This window comes from Mangifera indica, chromosome 19 (genome assembly GCF_011075055.1).
Source record: "Mangifera indica cultivar Alphonso chromosome 19, CATAS_Mindica_2.1, whole genome shotgun sequence".
Taxonomy (NCBI): Eukaryota; Viridiplantae; Streptophyta; class Magnoliopsida; order Sapindales; family Anacardiaceae; genus Mangifera; species Mangifera indica.
Genome location: NC_058155.1, coordinates 12,313,357 through 12,334,804, shown reverse-complemented (window position 1 = coordinate 12,334,804; position 21,448 = coordinate 12,313,357). Strand labels below are relative to the sequence as shown.

Here is a 21,448-nt window from a genome sequence, read left to right as displayed (position 1 = left end):
ATCCCATCCCGGAATGTCCTTCGTGTGCCATCTCAACATCCGGGCGGCTCCAATATACGGTGACTCGTCTACCCATCGAAATAACGAGTCCAGCGTCTCATAAATCCAAAACTGTAATATCAATATAAATAGATTATTGTATATATTTACAATCAGATTAAACTAATTTTATTTTAAACATTCATTTTTTGTTTGAATTAATAAATATCATAATTACCTGAAACGCTAATGGAAATCCCATAATGCCATACTGCTTAAGCTGATTTTCCTTTTTCTTTTTCGGACCGGAATCAATAGAAATTCGGGAGATATTATCGCATATAGAGCGATATGTCATCTGCCACACTCGTACTCCCCACGGGTATGCATTAAACCCATCCAAATGATCAGCTAATTGTAATATCTTCTGGGGAATTGTTTTTCTCAAGTCACTCCCTAACAACCCCATGTGAAGATAAAACAACAATGCTAACTTAACTGCATCAGTGTCATCCTCCCCCCACGGTCTCTGCTGGAAAACACGACTCATATCAGCATATGTAACTGATTTACACCCGTGAAAATATGTCTGGAGGATCCGATCTGTGGCCTTCGATGGAATGTAGAGGTCGATATCTACCAAATGACTGAATCGAAGGCCCGTCATAATAGCAAACTCATATGCACTGAATCTGACATCCACGTCATTAACCCGAAACCATAACTCCTCTCCCGAAGTCATCTTATTTATTGCTCGAAGGATGAAGGAATGTACTAGGACCCCACTAAATCGACTATCCTTCAACTCAAGGAAGTGTCCGAAACATGTACGTCGAAACATTTGTAATTGTCTCTCTGTTAATAATTTTTTTATCACGGCTCCAACATCTCTATATCCACGTGTAGTAACTTGAGCCTTGAAGTGCTTTTCGAGAGGGAATCGCAGTTCATCTCTGCTTTCGTCTCTTTTTCTCTTTTGTACAGCTCCCTGTATGAAAATTAAATTACAATTATATTAAATTTTTATAAATTTTATAAAATAAATTATTCAATTCTATACATAGAGGCCTTATTCGGAAAAACAGATATCAAATTCGAATTCTCCACGTCAAAAAACCTTAAGATGGTTAAATTTCAATTTGATCCCATATGGAAAATATCAAAACAGCCCTAAAATTTAATAGAATTACATTCTGCCCCCCTGATTCCAACAAGAGGAAACGCATGCTGGATAACTCTGGAAAATCGCAATTTGCCCCACCACACGAATTCGCGTGTCCACCACGCGAATTCGCGCGTCAACAGCGCGAATTCGTGAGTCAACCGCACGAATTCGGGGGGTTGACCGCAATTTTGCCAGCCCACAACGTTTTCCTATTTAAACTATACCCCACCACACGATGAAAATACGCATTTTCACCCCCAACCACACGAATCCGTGTAGTCCAGAAAGTTTGAAAAGTTCAAAACACCTCCCCGTCCACACGAATTCTGACCACACGAATTCGTGTGGTCACTGCGCCATTCGCGTGGTGACTGCCGAATTCGTGTGGCCACATTTCACCTTCCAAACTTCGTTTTTCAAACTCCATTTCAACAACAATCAACTCTAAACCTAATCTAACATAAAAGCCCTAACAAAATTCATCAAAATCAGCAAGAAATCAAGCATTTTCTTCGAAAATTTCAAACCGTAAACCCTAACTCAAAACACCCAAATTTCGCATCAAATCGCTCAAATTGTGAAACGAAATGCATAAAGAGATGACAAGGGTTCTTTTACTAACCTTTTTGTCCATCGTCGTTGCCGGAAGACGTCGGAAAAATCGTCGGATGAAATCGGAGTTGCCGAGTGCGCGAATCGTGTATTCAAAATTTTCAGTTTCGTGTGTTTGGTTGTTGTGCACGTGGTTTTGGACGATTTTGAGTGGAGGGGCATTTTCGTCTCTTCGCAATTTTGGGGCATTTTCGTTTAGTGTCAAAATTTAGGGGTAATTTCGTTTTAGCCCTTAATCTTTGGGGCAATTATTTTAATTTCCCCAGATCCTACCCTAAAATTAGTATTATGTTAATTCTAACTTATTTTAACGCTAATCCACTATTGAAGCTTACAATTTCTCCACTTAAAAGAAAGGGAGAAGGACTATTTCCCACCCAACTTTTGATGCATTCTCAAATTGGCACCTACGGCAGATGAAAATCTAGTTTTCCCACCCGTGACCAAACTACCGTCCAATTTTTCTGTTAGGGACAGGGGTAAAATCGTCATTTGCTATTTAAAATCTTAAAACTTTTAAATTTAACTGTTTCCCCCCTCCAGGTTTTAAAAACTAATAACTAACCCATTCTCAAAGTTTAAAAAGTTTAGATTTCACCCCTAGGGTTTGCTCCTTCTCCGGCCACCATCGACGGTCGACGCATTCGACCGATCTCCCATCTCCGACTACAAGGATGACCCTTCGTCGCCCAGATCTGGACGACGAAGCGTCGTCCAGATCTGGAAGAACAGATGTCGTCCTTCGTCGTCGCGTCTTCCAGATGCGACAGCGTCGTCCAAATGCGACAGCGTCGTCCTTTATCAGCGCGTCTTCCAGATGCGACGAGCGAGTAAGAGATACCTTTGTCGAGCGATCTCCCAGATCTGGACGACGAGCGACGAAGAGATCTTCGTCTCTTCGTCGCACCACGACCGTCGCACCAGGAGAAGGAGGAGGCTGGTGACGATGCCGGAGAAGACGTCGGGAGATGAAGTTGAAGAATGGGGGTGAAATGCTAGTTTTGAAAGTTATGGGGGGCGTCTGTATTTTGAAAAATATGGAAACCCTAGCTTTGGGGGTGAAAATGTTAATTTTTAAAGTTTAAAAACTTTAGGGAAGGTGAAAATGTTAGTTTCTAAAACCTAAGGGGGGTGAATGGTAAAACCCTCACATCAATTTTAAAAAATTAAATTGAGGGGTATTTTGGTCATTTCATCTAACAAGGGTAAAATGGACATTCTACCCTTATGCAAACAGATATCATCCATTTTAACAACTCATGGGTGGGAAAACTGGATTTTCATCTGTCATGGGTGCCAATTTGAGAATGCATCAAAAGTTGGATGGGAAATAGTCCTTCTCCCTAAAAGAAACCGTTCATCAGTGACCAAATCACGTTTATTAGAACAGTGCATGTCCTTACAATAAAACAAACATTATCATTGCTCTCAAAAGTTAGATTTATTGATAAAGATGGGATGTGTAAGCATGAAAGAATGAGTTCCATAGATTTATTGATAAAGGTGGGAGGTGCTCAAGTATGAGGATACGGATTTGAAATTTATTAATAATATATTAAAATTTTAATTTTAATTTATTTTAATTATAATACTAGTTATTAAACTCAAAATTTTACCTAGTGGTGTGAACGATTTAGCCTCGAAGAAGCAGTTTGGATTAAGAAAGTTTCCTCTTTAATAAAAAAACAAACATTATTATTTAGATCTGATGCCAATTACAGTGATAATTGCTAACCCTTTCTAATCATGGAAACGACTAAATTATTAAACTTGGCTTCAGTCTTTGACAAGTGATCTTCCACCATCTGAGCATGCCTTCGAAATAGCTCGTCCAGAACGTGGTTTCCGAAGTGATGGGCCACCATTGATTCCACGACGGCTCTTATAGTCTTTGCCACTCGCTGCCCTCTTGACAGTTCTCCAAATGTGTTCTTTATGTCTTTACCATCACCTCCATCCCACTCAATTTCAAATGCTTCAAGGCGATCGATTATGAATGACCCTTCCTTTTCTACTTCCGGTTTCAGTTCTTCCACGCATGAACCATAGTAAGGAGCATTGAACGAATCTAGTTTTTCCTCTTCAATCAGACCCTGCAATGCAAGAAAGAACAAATCAATATAATCGTTAAGCTAGTCCATATTTTATGAACATCATACTCACGATGTTTTGTTGATCAATCAAACAATCTGCCCATTAATTTGTTTACTGACGAATAATGATTATTAGGATTGAATCTAAGTTGAGTTAAGCTAAAACATAAACTCATTCAAGTTTGGCTTGAATTCATAATGGTCAACTGGAGTTGGCTGAAGATATCATCAATGCGATGACACTATTGGTAAAGGGGGAATCAAGTTGATCTCAAGCCAAGTTGGAGAGGATATTTTGAATTAATAATAAAATAAAACCTAATATATTGGGAATAATAATTCAACTCTCCAAACTGGAGCTTTGGCTCACCCCTCCCTAACCAAGAGAAGATTTTCTGACATTTACAGCTAAAATTCTCACAATTGGAGACAAAGAGAGTATATATATATTTTCAGTCTATCCCCTTATTGGTTTCTCTAGTTTCTTATATATCTCTGAACTCTTAAATTTTAAATTATCCTTAAAGGAGACAAAAATTCTCCGTCCTCCTATTTCAAGGACAAGTCAAATACTAAAAGAAGTATTCAATACGGATTGGGCTTGGATTGGGATATTCAATCCCCTGTCTCGTTGCCATCTCTAAATATCACATATGATCAGTACATAAATTAACAGTCAGTTGTAGACATAATCTCACTCTTTGTTGATTACTTACATCCGAAACCATGCTCATTAGTGCATGCGCTAAAATCTCCCAGTGGTGGCAACTCTCTTCTGTAGTAGGATCTGAAGTCCTCCTTCCTATGAACGATAAAACCATGCCGCCTCCAGGAAGTACTTCTTCTCCACGTGATTTCAGGAAAAGAGAAAAGTCATTTTGGAACTGCGTCGAGTATGCATCCAAAACGCTCTGTGGGCTGCTCTTCGATATGTATATCTTTCCTTTATTCAAAGCTCTGTGGGCACTGCTCTGTAGAATAGGTGGAACCTGTATATATTCGTCAATTCTTGTTAAGAATTGTTGATTGAGAAGGACGAAAATTCACTTTGTATGTTACTGTGGTCATTATTTTGGAGAACCAAACTAAATTATATAGTTTGATTAAACGGTGGTGGTTTTAAAATGATTGTTGAAAGAATAAATGTTAATCTTAAAATTTCAATTAAAAAATAATATTTAATAGATTATTACGTGGCCTTTGAGCTGTTGATTACGTACGCTAATTATAAAGAAAAATGTTGTATGCTCTTAAATTTAAGTATTTAATTAAAAATTTTGATAATATATTAATATATATTTGATTATTATTTTATTTTTAATTTAAAATTATTTAATTATATAATGCATATTATTTAAATACTAAAAATTTGATATATATAGTTTTATTAAATAATATATAATAATTTATATATTAATGATATACTTATAATTTAGTTGAACATGTAACTTTTTAGTTATTTTACGCAACTATTTGGTAATAAAACTATTTTATTTTGTATCGAAAAATCATTGATTGAGTCGGGTTATAATTTTCGGGTTTAGATGAAAATTATTTTTTTAGCCTAATCAGATCTAAACCCAGATTAGACCGGTCATCAAATGCTGGTTGAATTGCTCAAACAGGCTAGTCCGGCCTAGTAATGACAACCATATGTTTTTAGTAATAAAAGTCTTTAATGGCCTCATGATGAAAAGGTATGAAATATTCCATAAAGATGGAAGAGTTCAAAGGGGAGAAGAAGGAAATAGAACAGCAAGTTTATGATAAAAGAGACATGCAAAATAGAGAAACTTTCCAATGAATCATATAGTTAAAAGAAAGAAGCCTTACTAACCTGGGAGAGCCAGTGAAGACTAGAAGAAGAGTGCACAAAGTGCAGACTCTTTCTAGGGAAAACTCGACCATAAAACGAACCAGCCACACCTGCTGCAAAGCAAGGCCCGAACCCAGCACCCTTCTCTTCTTTTAGCTTCTTGAGGAAAGACGGCAATGACTCAAATATGGCATTGAAGTCATTGCTCGGAAGGTCATTCAACATAACCCTAAACTCCGGTGAAGGACGGCCAAGATTCATACATTTGCCATATATGACGTCCATCACCTCAGAGATGACTCGGAGGCTGTTGGGTCCAGATGAGCAACCCATATCTGCAATGCCGATGCTCTCTGGAATATTGTTGTCGTTTAAGATCCCCATTGCAGCTTCCTCGACTGCTGGTTTTGCTATTGATATAATCTTGTCCTGCATTGACAGAGAATTTAAATATAAACTTTTACTTATTAGGAAACTATGCAGAAATAAGCTTATACTGAATAGCAGAGCTGAATAAAAAACCTGAACGGACGAGTTTTTGGCATAACTATTCTCACCATCTCCTCCATTCATGTGAAGAACTTGCATGACTTCCATCTCTGAACGTTTTCTAAACGAATAACCAATGAAGAGCTGAGAACGTTGCCACTAAATTTATAGAACCAGGTATAGAAGACCTGAGTAGCTATAAGAAATTAATGGTGTGTGTGGACAGGAAGAAAAAGACGTGGATGCATTTTTGTATCTAACCACCTGTATCCTGGACCTGTCTTTTCCGTGTGCAAGTAGGAAAAAGTCCTATTGGATAATGAGAGCGAAAAATGGGAATGCCACATGAATAGATAAATTAATAATTATTTGAAGGCCTTCACCATATGAATCATGTCCTAAGTTAGGAGAATCGACTTATTTATAAAATCAAATTAAACTTAAATTGAAGATAATTTAATTTTATTTGGCTTATAAATCAAATGAATGACTCAAATAAGTTTAAACTTAGCTCACAGATTAATTCAAGTTATATTGTTAAGTAATTATTAAAATTATTTATCTATATGTAATCTTTCATGAAAAGTCGTAAAAGTTTTGTAGTTACATATGTATCTATCTCACCAACATAAACCAGCTTGTTAGTCTTGTTAGAATCGACAATAACTTCGTCTATAAGACATAATATACATGATCCTCCTGTCCGATCAAGTCAATTGAAGCCCTACCCTTGCTTGAGGGGGTAGGTGGTTCCAGGCGTACAAGCAATTTACGCATGATTATTAATTTTCTATAATATATAATATGTATTTTATAATATAATATAATACAAATAAAAAATAACATGTACATTTAAGTACATTAAATAAGTATAATATGACAAGTGTATCATACAATATAATACATAATATGAATCTATATACATTTTTAAATGAATGATGACATGATAAGAGTATATTTGAAAATTTTTAAAATCTTAGAAGGTATTTATGATATTTTTTAAGATGATTATGTGACAATGAGAATTTTTTATAATTTTATTAATATTATATTATTTATTTTAAAAACAGACATACCTTACAATATAATATAATACGTAATATGAAAAGTTAGGTTTTCAGTATATTATACTATATGCAATTTCACTATCATAATTTAGGGTAAACTCATCAACAACCTTTTTAGGATTTCTCATAAGAATACAAATTTTAATAAATTTTTCCTTTAGAAAAAAATCCTAATATATAAACATATTTTTTTATATGATTAAAATAATAATTTATTAGTAAATATTTATTATAATGGGGGATGAGAAGATATTAATATACTATTAATTCTATTAGTGTAGCGTTATTTTCAATGAATCTTAATAAATAGTGCATTTTTCTCTTTATTATTTATATTGTTATATACGTGATTGTTTGCTTTATTTATTCTAAACAATTTCTAGTTCATTCGTACTGAACTAATAATAGTAGTATAATAACAAAGTAAACACGTGAATAACTAAGTGGGTTTTGATCGAATCTAAGCTCATTTTAAATAAATCAATTTTAAGTTAGATATCTAATTTAACCAATCAATTTTGAATCAATTTGTTTACCTAATTGATAATATTATTTATTTTATTGATAATATTATTTATCATCATGTATAATGATGTTTTTGATTCTTATAATATCTTATTGAATATGTAATTAATTCGATTTTCAAATATATAATAAGATGTATAAATAATGCCAACCAAAGATCCAACACGGGGTATACATTCGATCATGCGCGATTTTGCACCTTTGTCTAGCACTTATCTGTTCATGGAGTATGAGATGAGCAGATGGAAGTTCTCACCTGAACTCGCTGGTAATTCAAATCATGTTAAATTTTTTTTTTTTTTAATTATTATACGAATGTAATTAGAATCAAGTTCGGTGAAGTAATCTTTTCATTCGAAACTTGAAAAGATTCAATCACGTCCCGATCATACGAAACACGGAGTCTACACCCAAACCAAAATCGTTTTTGTCAACACAATCGCCCATCCAGTCGCCAATTGCCGCATTGGCTGGTTATCATTAATGGGATTGGACCGCCCTATTCTTTCAGTTAATGATTGTGTTAAGTCGCGACAGCAGCCAACAGACTTCTATTTTCCATCTGTCATCAAAGGTAAAATGGTGCGCTGTTTTACGTGGGTTTATCATGGCCTGTCATATCTTTTTCCATTATTTTTAAGATGTCGGTGGGACCAGGAGGTGAATTTCAACCAATCCAAATTCAGTTTGAGGTTGATATACTCTCCTCAAATTAACTTAAGCTCAGGTTCAATTATAATACCAAAAAATTATTAAATCTGAAATGGGAATGTTTTTCAAATTTTAACGTGCCGAGTTTCTTCTTCTTCTAATTCTAATCCCTTTGCAATTATGATGCCATTTGAATGAGCTATCAAACCCTTAATTATTTGATCATTCGAAATTAGAGGATATTTTCTTATCTTCAAAACATAGCTATCCCGATTTTAACTATAAGTTAACTATATTACCTATTGAATCCGTACAAATAAACGCAACAAATATTAGATAAGTCTGACAAATAACCCAATTGAAAAAGAAAAAATTATTAAAAAAAAATTTGATAAAAAATTATTAATAAAACAATCAAACTCAAATTGAATTACTAAAAAAGAACCTCTAATTTAAATTCAACTTATTTAAGTTAAATAATAAACTTAAATTAAATTCACCTTTAACTAAGTTCAATTTAAGCTTAGTTTGATAGAAGAAGTCAAAACTCGAAGAGTTTACAAAACATAAACTCAAGCTCGAACTCGATAGGGTGGTTTGAGCTCACTACAAACTCAACTAAATTTTTTTTTCAAACATATAAAATTTATTTTTTAAAATTACCTTTAAAAATTTATATTCACATTTTAGGAAAGTTAAATTGTTGTGTTTGAGGAAGAAAAAGAATGACCTTATTTATAAGGGCCGATGTAAATATTGTTAAAGTTTCCCTTCTTTTCATTGTCACGGTAAGTGGAGCGAGTTGTTCGAATATCTCTATTCAATATGGGACAAAATTATTATAATAAAAAAATAAGTTGAACTCAAGCCAAGCCTCCCATGGCTCAAGCTCAAATGGGATATTTTCTTATTACCATGATTCGAGCTTGAACCATGACTTCTCATTTAGAGCTCGATTAAGCCAAACCAACAATTAGAAAAATGGATGGGAAGCCCTGGCCGATGAGGTGTGGCAAAAGGAGCTGAATAACAATAAGCAGAAATAACTAATGTCAAGTACTTCAACATAACAACCGGTTGGAAGTTTATATACATAAATATTCACATATTGTACTACACATATCTTGGTAGAAAGGTATAGAATGTAGATACATGATTGATTTAAGCAGTGAGGCCAACCTCATTTAGCTTCCAAGAATGTTTCTATTTACAAGTTAAATTCTTTAGAATGATCTGAAAAAAGGAGACATATATTCAACTTGTTAGTTTCATTTTTGGTAGAGCTGGAATTTAATTATAATGAGTAAAAATGGAACAATGAACTTCACACCTGTCATGTAAATTTCCTCAAGTTCCTTTTAGCGCGAAGTTGACCAAGCTTGTCTCTCCATTGTGCTGCAGTCAAGTATGAGGTGATGAGAATTCAAAAGCCTTCTTGGTAATAGGCCAAAATCAACAATACTGAAAGAGAAATGGGGCTGTCCAGATGCAATAAACCAATTCATTCCTAATGCTATTTGCAATGTGAAAAATGCAAACAGCCCAAAACGGCAACAAAAGGTTGCAAGATTATGTCTTAACTGCAAAAAGTTGTATCATTGACTTTATTCACTCTTACATGTCGATTTTATATGGATTTGGGCCTTGAAATGCCATGGGAACACTAATCAAATTAATTTACAACTGAAGACACCCAACTTACCGGCCAAAAGAGGTCACAGGCTAGGGTTATTAGTAAAATCACTTAACCCTGCCATTTATCATAATGAATGAATTCCACCTATGGGAAAATATTACCGATGAAAAGAACGTGTAAAACAGGTGAAAAAGAAACATACCTGCATCCCTATAACGCTCCTCAACAGCAGCTATCAACATGTTGCAAACAAGATTGAACTCCTTTGTATCAAGACAAGGCTGACCACTAGGCCTGGAACCAATTACTTACAATAAACCTTTTTCTTTCACCAAATTAAATACAGCTGAGAGAAAAAGTGCGAGTCTATGTGTACATTTTCAACTTACAGATACAGTCATTGATTCACAAACAGTTACTACATTAAAGGCCCTATGAGAAAGGCCATCAACCAAAAAATTTTAACTTCTTAAGCCATTGAGAACTTCTAAATTTGCATAACTTAAAATTAGTCAACATTATCAAGTGTTGAGCCAAGAGTTAGATTATAGGATAGTACTACAGTAGGCAACATTCATCTTCTCAAATTATATGATGTAATTTTGTCACCAAATTTGTCTAGCTAAACTGAATAAACCTGAAGAATAAGAGCTTGAATATCATAACTAACCTATCCAGTTCAGTAAATAACAAGCCATCTGAAGCAGGGGACTGAGTCAACAGTTTTCCAGATTCAACAATCCTCATTCCATCACTATATGCCAAGTATTTGTTGACTTGTATTGGAACCTGAATAGTATATGCAAGAAAAAATGTTTGAGCAGAACAATAAAACTTTTTCTTATTCAAGACACTGATCCTGGGAGGTGAAGGAGAGGAACTACAAAGTCCCTGGTAATGACCTATAAAAAATTTACAAGTGTAATGTAATGGCTTTGTAATGAATATAAAAGGACATTAATAAAGATACAAGTCCAGCATGCTTGATGAAGCCATACATGGTTGTCATAGAAACACATTCAGGTATGATAGAAAACAACACAAATATGCCAGCATCAATCAAATGAATAGAACTAGTTTCCAGTTCAACCATGCAAAAGAATATCAAATGACTATAAGGACAATTGATCTTCTGTTCAATATTTATATGGTTTTTTGTCTCAACGAAATTTCAAGAAAGCCACCAAATTCTTGGCTTCTAAAAAAATGGATTTAAATAAGTATGCCACCACCTATGTCAGCACCCTAATTTTAAGCATGGAAGATGCAGCAAAAAAAGAGACAGATATTCTTATCATGGCTTAAAAAGAAGGATTTTCCAGTATGCCTCTTCCCACAATCATGAGAAGCTCACATCATCACCACATAATAAGAAATTACTTATTTCATCTTCTTCCTTCTCTAAATGGCCAGTTATGTGATATATACTTAACAACATTGACTATTACTCTATTACCGACAACCATTTTCCCATCTATACAAACCATGTGATTCCCTCGGTTCAAATTTAATCACAAGTGAATGAGCAAAACAAATTTTGATATATTTCTATAATAATTAAGGAACAAGTACATTCACCTGTAGATCTCTCACAATTACAATTATTAAAGGCAACAGGTCCAAGACTCTGAAAACTGCACCATTGTAAACCATCAAAAATGACAAAGTACCTTGCATCTCACTGCAATGTTGATGGCATCTGAAGGTCGAAGATCAAAGCTGACACGTTGTGTGTCATCACCCACCTGAAACACATTCAACATACTCTTGGTAAATACTATATTGAAGGAGTAATTTGAACACAGCTACAGCACAAGGGTCTAGAAGGCATATGCCTTTGTAAGGTATAACTGTGCAAAATATGCTTCATGCACTCTCTTGGTAACTCTAACAAGTTTTACCTGCAGAAAATGAAAACAATATGTTGGAATCAAGATTGTATGGTAAATCATGTTCAAGCATTGCAGCATCCTATTAATCAAATCCAAAAGTAAAACATACTTCGTAACCCATCTTGTCAATCATCTCCTTGATCACTGAATACAGAGTTGGTCTAGCCTGAAAACAATACCCAAAATATATTTTATCATAACACTTTGGAACAGACCAACAAGTTGTGAATTTAGAAATCCAAAAGTTCCATTAATCCTGGGAAATTAAAACCCTATCTGAATAAAATAAAATAGACATGAGAAAAAGAAAAAGAAAACCTACAATTTGCACATTGCGAATTGCTGCCATGAGCAACACACTCGGCATTTCTACTGCAATCAAAGGACAACAGCTTCAATTACAAGAACTGATAGAGAATACTGAATATATTGCTAGAAAAAACAGTTCTTCTAACACTGCAAGCCATTACTACAATAGCACGTACAAACAATTATTGGGAGAAGAAGACCAGTGCCATCTTCCATCTTCAAAACAATTGCAGGATGAGGAGCATAGTCTGGTAGATGTCCACCCTGAGGGTTGTTATGCATGCATCTTAAGTGTCGACCATCCCTCATTTTGATCATGAAACCATCTGCTCCACTTCTCACCTCAACTACAAGGATCAACCAGTTAAAACTAGTCAACTAACACAACTCCAGAAAATACAATGTGCAATAACGAACTTTAACAACATGATTATTCACTCCTACAGCCAATTCGATTTCCTCCCAATGACAAAATTTATAGCCAATATATACTATCAACAAGAAACAATACTAATTGTAAGAATCCATAATCACAGTGGCACGTTGATATAAAAAAATAATTATACAAAAGTATCAAATTTAATTGCAAAATCATAAGTGAGCCAGCAGCTCGGTAATTAGCTTACCAGCTTCAACAATACTCGAGTTAACATAGTCTTCATCATTCTCATTGAAGTTCTCAGCCATGCTTCCATTACCATTTGAGGAAGAACTGAAAGCACACTGCACAATTTTGCAGTTTTGCGCCTTTAGTAGACGATTAAAAACACCCACCTTTGTCTTGCTACAACTGAATCCCTTGAACCCCCAAAACTCACTTCTAAAAATGTTAGTCTTCTTCAAAGGCCCATTGACAGGCACAGTGTAAAGTCCTGCTTGTTTGGCACGAACAGCAGGGCAAATAACAGGTCCTTGTAATGATCCCATTCTCTTAAGTCCGCAAAGACCTAGCAAAAATATATAAATAACCGAGAAAATTGATCATACCCTATTAAAGTAAATTGCAAAAATACATCAAACTTCAGTTTAATAATATTAACTTTAGTTATCAGCTAGAAACAAACTCCAATCAAAGGAACCCGCCATATATTACTCTGTAAAATGAGCTGTTTGTACATGTGTGCGCTTCTTTTTTCATAATCATGAAACATAAATAACAACTACTGTTTACGAGTTCTGTGATATCCTATCCAATCGTCAGAGCCAAATAATCAATCAATCAACCAATCAGCACGAAATATTAAACGAAAACTAAAAGCGCAAACCAGACCTGAAAGCCGCCAAATCACAATCTCACAGCGATCAACAAACAGAGAGCTTCTTCAATCACCGATCACAGCTTGATCATGATAAGCTTAGTTGATTCTCTAAAACTGATCATCAGATTTAATCAGAATAAAAAAAATTCATGTGATAAAGATCGAAAAATAATAAACGTGCGTATAAAAAAATAGGTAAGAATCCGAGATGAAACGTGAAAAGAACTGAAAAAGTAAATTGATGTGAGCAAATGAGCTATTGTCGGATCAGAGTAACCGACAACAGGGATCAGATAAAGGAACGAGAGGAAGAAGATTAGAGATTCTTATTCAAGAATTGCCCTTTTCTATATTAAGATGGAGAGCAGTATTTAATCCCGAACCGGACTGATCCGTCAAACCGGTTTGATCAGGAATACATGGTTAATCCGATTCGAATTGATGTTTAAAGTTTAATTAATTAATGTTTGCGTATATAATGGTAAATCTTTAAAAGTTTAGGGGCTCACAGTTCTAAAATATTATTATATAATTTCGAAGAATAATTCTTAAATAAATTATAAGATTTAATTATAATTTTAAATATAGCTTGTCCTCTCGTCCACTTTAGTATAAAATGTTGCTTTCGAAGCACGTGTTAAGTTTCAACCATTCTCATTTCAACTAATTTATTATTGAATCATCAAATGACAATTGTCAAGCATAACATCACCTAAGGATTTAGTCACGTAATTAATCAATTAAAAAGTAATATTATATATATCTAATTTTAAATATTTAATTAAATATTTAAAAAATATATTATTATATAATTAAATATTATTGTAAATTAAAATTCATATAATTAATAGACCATGAATTGTTTGATGGATCAAACTTGGTCCATCCCGAGCCTTATGTTGATAGAATGACCAAATTTGCTCCACAAAAATTAAAATATTTATGTTCTCAATCAACTACTCAGCTAGGGGTCAAACTCAAAGTATATGTTTGCCCCATGTAAACATATTTGATTTTAATACTACATAAACAGTTACAGATTGATCAAGTTCATTCACCAAAGTTAGGCAATGGTGGCCAGATGCCGCCTCCACCACCATCCCCGTCGATGTTTATTACATAAGACATGCATGGCAATGGCACAAGACACAACCCTTGGCTTCTTAGACCTCGATTAGGTTCTTTATTCACATCCTCCACCTTTGAGCCCTAACATCATCAACAAATTGTCTGGTTAACAATGAAATTGCCAATGGGTTAACAAAAAGTCTCTTAAACAGGATAAATGAAATATCATGGGTTCCTTCCACCATGTCTTTCATAAGGAAAATCAATCGGGCTTCCACTATTTAATCATAGTTTTGGAATTGAATAAAGTCAAATTCAAGTTTGGCTCGACATTAATATATATAGTTAAGCTCAAGCTTGATGAGCTTTGAAGGAGAGGCACTCAAACTTGAAATCATATGTAAAGCCATGAGCTTGTCTCAATAAGGTTAAGTACCAAATCACTTGAAATGAAAAAAAAAAAAATTGTTTTTCCCTTAAAGTAATATAAAAAATGACATTGTTTTACTACATTTATGATAGAATTTAAATATAACTCAAAACGATGTTATTTTAAATTTTAAAAAAGAAAGGACATTGTCTTGTTATGATTTCATAATGTAACAGCAGTTTAAAACAACGTTGTTTTAAGTTGAACAAAACAATATCATTTTATAAGCAAAATCAGCTCAAGAGCATATTGAGTTGAATACTACCAAAGCTTGAGCTCATTCCTTTACAACTTGATTCAAACTCAAAGTAGACAATGATCGGAGGAAAAATGTTCAGACATCATCCGACCGTTGTCTGGACCAACAAAAACAAATCATCTTTGTTTGTTCAAGAAGATGATGTTGTCTTTGTCTCGTTATCAGACAAAGACGAATCTGTCTTCATTTGACGAAAATGGATGGCAACAGGGGCAGATCGATGGGAGAGAAAGATTATAGTGAAGGTTGTCCATCGGTCGGAACCGTGGTTGTCATTGAAGAAGGGAAAGAAAACTTTTAAGGAAAAATAAATACTTTTCAAACTTTGGGTAGAGAAAAATATTATTTTTATAAATTAAAGGGAGAAAATATAATAAAATTTTAAGTTTTTTAATATTTTTACCTTTAACTTTGATAGGAAATTTGAACAAAAAAATGAGTATTTAAATTTTTAAAAATTAACGAGTATAAGTTTGGTTTTCACCAAACCTTAAGCCGGAATAAGTCTTTTGGCCCATTGATATATTACCATTCTCCACTTCCAAGTGATTAAAATCAATTTCTGTCTTACCCCTTGCGTTGTTCTGCAGGTCTTGTTGCGTGATGATTTCATGTAAGGAGCGCTTAGTGTCTGCGCAAAATATATTCAAAGGTCAGTGTAAATTATATAAGAATAAATATTTAATCTGTGTTAATCTGGGATCACAGATTTTTGAGTTTTTCTAGCTTCTTCAATGTTTTCCATTACTGGTTTAAAAATAAGTATCATAGTTCGTAAATATTCATCCTAGAAAATATTTCAGTGATGGTAATTTGTATATCAGCTCTTTCTAGTTGGCCAGCCATTTTTTTTCTCACTATGTAATACTGGCTTAGGCTACAATCATATTTCAATATTCAATCAGAGAGTAAAGTTCGAATTAAACCCAATTCAAAATTGATGAGTTAAGATTTAAATTTGATTTGAAAAAAGCTTTTGATTGGTTCTAAATCAACTAAAACACAAATGTTTGCATTGGTTTGAATTTGACTAATTTGATTCGAAACCGGATTCAAGATCGCGTAAAATATAACCCTAGTTTAGGCATTTTTAAGGAAGGTGACTTCAATTAGATCCCTGAAAGGGAACCTACTGAAACCTACCATTCTGCCTATGTTTTTAGGGGTTTGAGTTCTACAAGAGCATTGTTTTCTGTATTCTAATTTGACATGACCTTAAATAATGGAGGTAAAAAATATTCTAAAAATAAGAGAATCAGTCAATGCATGTGTGTGCAGCATGGAAAATAATAATAAAGATAGAAGAAGAATGCCGGGAAGCGAAAGTACCTCGACCTGGTTTTGAAGGAATTTTATGTAACCAATAGCCTCCATTAACACGGATGCAGTATCTGTCTGCAATATTCACCACCCCACATGCAAAAGCAATACGTCATTTACCATTACCAAAAGCATATTAATATAAATTAGGCCAAAAGACTTACTTCCATCTTTGCAGGTACAGGAAAATCTTAAATCATCACTTTTTTATTTTTAAAAATCTAAACATTTATTTATAAATAAATTTTTATTAAAAATTTTCATGATAATTAAAAATAAAATTCTTATTTAATAAAAAATATAAGTTTTGTTATTTTATTTCTAAATTTAAAAATTTAAAAATTTTCATTTAACCTAAAATTTGAAGAGTGACAAATACTTCATAAGGTTTGTTCCTCTCATCTTTAGCATCGATTGGTGGTCTTTGGTCATCGACCACCCTCTTTCTCACCTTATCTCTCTCTTTTCTCTTTAATTTTTTATTAAATGACAGTTTTACATTTAGCTTCAAATAATAGTTTTAATAGAAATTTGTTTATAGATATATTTGGATTTTTGAAAGTTGGAGAGTAAGAGTTTGGGATTTCACTTTACTTTGATGGGAATAAGTCTTTTGGCCTATAAATTAATTTTTATGGATTATCTTCCAGGTTTTATATGGCAAATTAAATTAATGAAGGGAACTAAGAAGGTGGAGATTGAACAAAAAGATGATAGAGCTCATTTCTAGTCCCACGCAGATCAACTTATTATGACAAAAATAAGGACGATGATGTAAATTCAAATTAGTGCATGATGAGTAGGAAATTTTGTGACATGGGTTAATGTTAATTATAATTGAATTTAATAATATTGGATAGTTGAATAATATAATAATAATAATTTACAGGTGGATTTAATGTGATAAGCAACTATAACCCAATACACTTTTAAGTGTAATGACTTGATTAGGCTGCATTATAAAATCTTTTATAGGGTTAATAACCTAATTTTCTCTTCGAAACCTAAATACAACAACTTTAATTATTTAAAGTTATCATTTATGAAGGTTTTATGAGAAAAAGATGGATGACTGCAATACAAGTTTGTTTCAGAAAACCTATACAAATTCAAATTATGTGATGCATCAAGTATTTGTGCGATGATCTGCCCATTAGATTGATAAAAAGCACTAAAAGAAAATTTTACCTTGCCAAAGGGTGCAACCAGCTGCTGAAGAGCTGCAATTCTATCTCCTAGTTTCTCTTTCCTAACCTGTATGAAATCCAAGTTATACAGTGCAAAAGCATATATATGATCAGAATCAAAACACAGCATTATTTGTAAAGCTTTATTGATCCTTTGGCACCTTAAAAGGTGGACAGGAGGTTCGTGATTCCAGTCGTGGCTTCTTTGGTGCTGATTGTGTTGCCTTTGGCCCTATTGAACCAGTACTACTGGATCTCTTTGCCTCTCTTATGTCTTTGGTGAAGGATGACAGCTTTGGAATGCAGCAAAAGTATGGCATACATCAGTTTAATGAGAATCTAAAGCGAGCTTTATGAAAGAAAAATGCTGAATTGCTGATAAAGGATGCAAATTCAGTGCTTAAAGTTTCCATTATATGGCAAAAAGAGAAGGCTAGCTATTCTTTTGGTGCCATAACTTTGATTTAGGGCTTTTTACAGAAAAGGCTAACTTTGCATTTTTTCTTTCTAAAGATAAAGTATTTCCAGTGCATATAAAGATATCATGGTGAAAAAATGTTAAACAGGTATACGTAGATAAAGAGAAGCAGATCTTTGACGAAGTTGAAGTTATTTTAATAAACTACTGGTGGACGGTGATCCGAATTCGACTCGGCTCGAATTATTTTGCCATGCGGATGTCCTCACATTGGATTCAAGCTTACTTTACCAACGATTATTCTTCTTTTTAGATGGTTCTTTTGAATTCGAATGGTTCTTCTTCTCAAACGATTATTTTTCTTCTTTAACTATCTTTTTTTCTTTTAAATAACAATTTAATCTAACTGAACTCAATCTCAAACTAGTTATTCTGGTTCTATCCCAGCTTAAGATTTGAATTTTTAAATAGAATTGGATTTAAGTAAAGTTAAGCTCTAAATTAGGTTGGCTCTTGAGTTCAACTCAATTTATCAAACTAAGTTTGAGTTAGATTATATATAGTATTGAGTCAAGTTTGACTCAATTTGATACTATAGACAATCAAAACAATATTTTTTGATCATTTTAAATCAAGCTTTTCCTAAGCTCTTGAACTAGGTTAATTAACTTAGCACACCAAGGTTTGAGCTGAAGCTCTCGAGCTCCACACGCTTCCAAGCTCAAGTAGAGTTCAACTAAGGGGAGCACATATTAAGCTTAATATGATTATTAACATGCTAGTCTCTATTTTTAAAACCATAATATAATAATAATAATAGTAATAACATGGTACGCTCAAGAGATAAGGAAGAAGAACAAGGTTGAGCAGTACTCACTTTAGTAGGACTAGAAGATGGCCTGCGCCTTGATTGCTGCATATGATCATCTAGGCGGCCAAAAGGAGGGCTCTCTCTGTATGTACCTAGATCATTGTTGTTATTATAATAATGTGGAGTCTGACTGAAATTTCCGCAGAATCTTGAAGAGGTTGCTAGTAGATCCAAGGCCTGCAAGTTCATTTCAAAGGAGCTTGAAGTTGCTGAAGATGACTGGTTCAAGTTGGAAATATTTATGCTCGGATAAATCTGGCTGAAGTTCCCTCTACTAGATAGAGCATTTCCAAAACTAGAAACGTTCTGCGAATTAGAATAAAACTCTTCAGAAGATAAATAATTCAAACCCTTTTGCCCATTTTTCAAGCAGCTAGGGGGTAGTTCTTGAGAATCTTCAATACTTGAAGGGCTGTTTAATACATCTGTAAATCTTGGGAACGATTCTGCCAGCTCTTCCTTAATTTTTGAAAAGTATGTATCATCATGAGCTGACTGGCCTGCATTATTCGTCCATTGGAAGCCTGATTCTTGGATCATGGAAGCCTGATTCTGCCTTGAATTTAAGATGAATCCGTTGTAATTTGGATTGAAGGTACCAGCATTCCTGCACATATAAATTTTATGAAATCAACATAGAGGAACAAGCCCATATCAATTTCCTGGATTCCAAAAGCAATATATCAAATAAGGATACACCTATTTCATTGGAAAATGGACTGTCAGTCAACTCTAGCAAGCAAGTTTTGCTTTCTAGGCACTTTCTGATTGATGCACATCAAATCAGAGAAGAAAAACAAATAGAAGAGATTCCAAATCTTAAAGTAAATTCATCATGGTATTCTGCACATCAAATCAGAAAAGAAAAACAAATAGAAGAGATTCCAAATCTTAAAGTAGATTCATCATGGTATTGTGAACAGCAACATTCATGGCATAAACCACATAGAAAAGAGAGAGAGAGAAAGAGAGGGTTAACTTACAAAGTGGCATTCGGGTTTTGCGTAGGGGTCCAAGCATGAGAGCTTGAAACCCCGTAGCAAGATTGGGTAGGTAAAGAAGAACCAGCAAGCGGGTCTTGAAGCTGATGATGGATATTCGCAGACTCCATAATGATAATTTTTTAACAAAAAAGGCTTGAAAATCCCAAGATGAGGAATTAAAATTTTACTAAACCCGGCTTGCTGTTGGAATCTCTCACTATATTTAAAGAAACAGTTCAGGTGACTCCCACAAACCTTCTTGCTTTTAGCTAGCAAGGTACTTTTGTTGAGTTTTCTTCTTTACTCTTTCAAGTTTCTATATATCTTGAAAGCAGCCTTCAAAAGAAAGAAAGAGAAAGAGAGCTTAATTGAATAATTTTTCTCCATACTTGTCTCAGAACTTAATTATTTATTTCTTTTCAGGCTCACTTTTCTTTGCGGCTTCTCAATAGAAGACTGAAAACTTGTGTCATCTCTTCTCCCTCTCTCTCTCTCTCTCTCTCTCTCTTCTGGCTAGATGCTTTTTTGCACTCTCTGCTCTGCAATTACCGGAACATGATTATACTTCCTCTATGTTATGATTAAATCCCTGCCTTCAATCCCAAGGCTTTCAACAAGGCTCTGAGAAGAGAAATGATAGCAGCCACGCTCTCTCTCTCTCTCTCTCTTTTTTAACTCTTTATATCCGTATCATCCCCACATGTTCATCAAGTTCCTTTGTATATTTCATTAGTTGATGTCTATGGACTATATGAATCAGCAAACTTTGTTTAAGTAGTTTTACATTTTAATTACGTGAGAAAATTTATAGCTAGTGAGACCCACAGATTGATATAAAGTTATAGACTTTCAAGTCTCAATGGTCTTTATGCTTTGTACACATAAAAGAATGATCATCCTCAATCAGTCAAAACTAACATAAAAAATGAATATTAAGTTTATGTATTAACGATAATATATCTCTATACAAATATAAATTTTTAGTATTTTCAACCGAATTATGTTAATCTGAAACTACATGATACGTCAACATATTTTCCTTTGATGCAAATCCCAACAACATATATATATATATATATATATATATATATATATATATAGTCTTAGTGGCAAACAAGAAGACGTCAACCGTAGAACGCTGTACAGGGATCTGCACAGAAAACTGTGACATAAACCTGTATGTATTATCTTTTTCGTTATCTTATAAGTTTTGTATCAACTCTCTCTCTCTCTCATGTCGCTATGGGCGATCACTAGTAAATTAATATGAACAGATTGTAAATAGAGAGAAATATATAATACAGTCAGTAGGAGAAGAACTTAATCACAGTAAAGGTAAATGATGAGTTAATATGGTTCTGCATAGAAAAATGGAAGAGGAAGAACGTCATAATAAGATTAGGGAGAGTGACTTTCACT

General features: G+C 33.8%; 3 protein-coding genes across 3 annotated transcripts; all 3 read right to left on the bottom strand.

The window, feature by feature from the left end:
* Window positions 1–3,429: 3,429 nt before the first annotated feature.
* Window positions 3,430–6,555, bottom strand: LOC123203103 (probable jasmonic acid carboxyl methyltransferase 2). The gene is made up of 4 exons (XM_044619282.1): window positions 6,188–6,555; window positions 5,687–6,094; window positions 4,566–4,838; window positions 3,430–3,849 (listed from the first exon to the last, which is right to left on the bottom strand). The coding sequence occupies exons 1-4, from the start codon at window positions 6,260–6,262 to the stop codon at window positions 3,487–3,489; spliced, it is 1,119 nt and encodes a 372-aa protein (XP_044475217.1). The 5' UTR covers window positions 6,263–6,555; the 3' UTR covers window positions 3,430–3,486.
* Window positions 6,556–9,440: 2,885 nt separating this feature from the next.
* LOC123203607 (bifunctional nuclease 1-like) lies at window positions 9,441–13,844 on the bottom strand. The gene is made up of 11 exons (XM_044620045.1): window positions 13,505–13,844; window positions 12,861–13,181; window positions 12,411–12,581; window positions 12,248–12,297; window positions 12,035–12,091; window positions 11,869–11,934; window positions 11,704–11,778; window positions 10,704–10,822; window positions 10,236–10,327; window positions 9,728–9,792; window positions 9,441–9,630 (listed from the first exon to the last, which is right to left on the bottom strand). Exons 2-10 carry the CDS (start codon window positions 13,159–13,161, stop codon window positions 9,731–9,733), a joined length of 993 nt encoding a protein of 330 aa, XP_044475980.1. The 5' UTR covers window positions 13,162–13,181; window positions 13,505–13,844; the 3' UTR covers window positions 9,441–9,630; window positions 9,728–9,730.
* A 437-nt stretch (window positions 13,845–14,281) lies between these two features.
* LOC123203080 (transcription factor bHLH110-like) lies at window positions 14,282–20,711 on the bottom strand. The gene is made up of 7 exons (XM_044619249.1): window positions 20,030–20,711; window positions 19,053–19,653; window positions 17,919–18,050; window positions 17,759–17,824; window positions 16,580–16,645; window positions 15,822–15,881; window positions 14,282–14,702 (listed from the first exon to the last, which is right to left on the bottom strand). The coding sequence occupies exons 1-7, from the start codon at window positions 20,155–20,157 to the stop codon at window positions 14,544–14,546; spliced, it is 1,212 nt and encodes a 403-aa protein (XP_044475184.1). The 5' UTR covers window positions 20,158–20,711; the 3' UTR covers window positions 14,282–14,543.
* Window positions 20,712–21,448: the final 737 nt, after the last annotated feature.

Coding starts and splice junctions, on each gene's coding strand:
- LOC123203103 (XM_044619282.1), bottom strand. CDS start 6,262: ATGGAAGTCATGCAAGTTCTTCACATGAATGGAGGAGATGGTGAGAAT. Junction 4,839..5,686: donor GTCTTCACTGGCTCTCCCAG/GTTAGTAAGGCT, acceptor GAATATATACAG/GTTCCACCTATTCTACAGAG. Junction 3,850..4,565: donor TAATGAGCATGGTTTCGGAT/GTAAGTAATCAA, acceptor CTTGCATTGCAG/GGTCTGATTGAAGAGGAAAA.
- LOC123203607 (XM_044620045.1), bottom strand. CDS start 13,161: ATGGGATCATTACAAGGACCTGTTATTTGCCCTGCTGTTCGTGCCAAA. Junction 12,298..12,410: donor TCTTCTCCCAATAATTGTTT/GTACGTGCTATT, acceptor CTTTGATTGCAG/TAGAAATGCCGAGTGTGTTG. Junction 11,935..12,034: donor TTGACAAGATGGGTTACGAA/GTATGTTTTACT, acceptor CATTTTCTGCAG/GTAAAACTTGTTAGAGTTAC.
- LOC123203080 (XM_044619249.1), bottom strand. CDS start 20,157: ATGGAGTCTGCGAATATCCATCATCAGCTTCAAGACCCGCTTGCTGGT. Junction 19,654..20,029: donor CAAAACCCGAATGCCACTTT/GTAAGTTAACCC, acceptor TTATATGTGCAG/GAATGCTGGTACCTTCAATC. Junction 15,882..16,579: donor TCCTTCAAAACCAGGTCGAG/GTACTTTCGCTT, acceptor TATTTTGCGCAG/ACACTAAGCGCTCCTTACAT.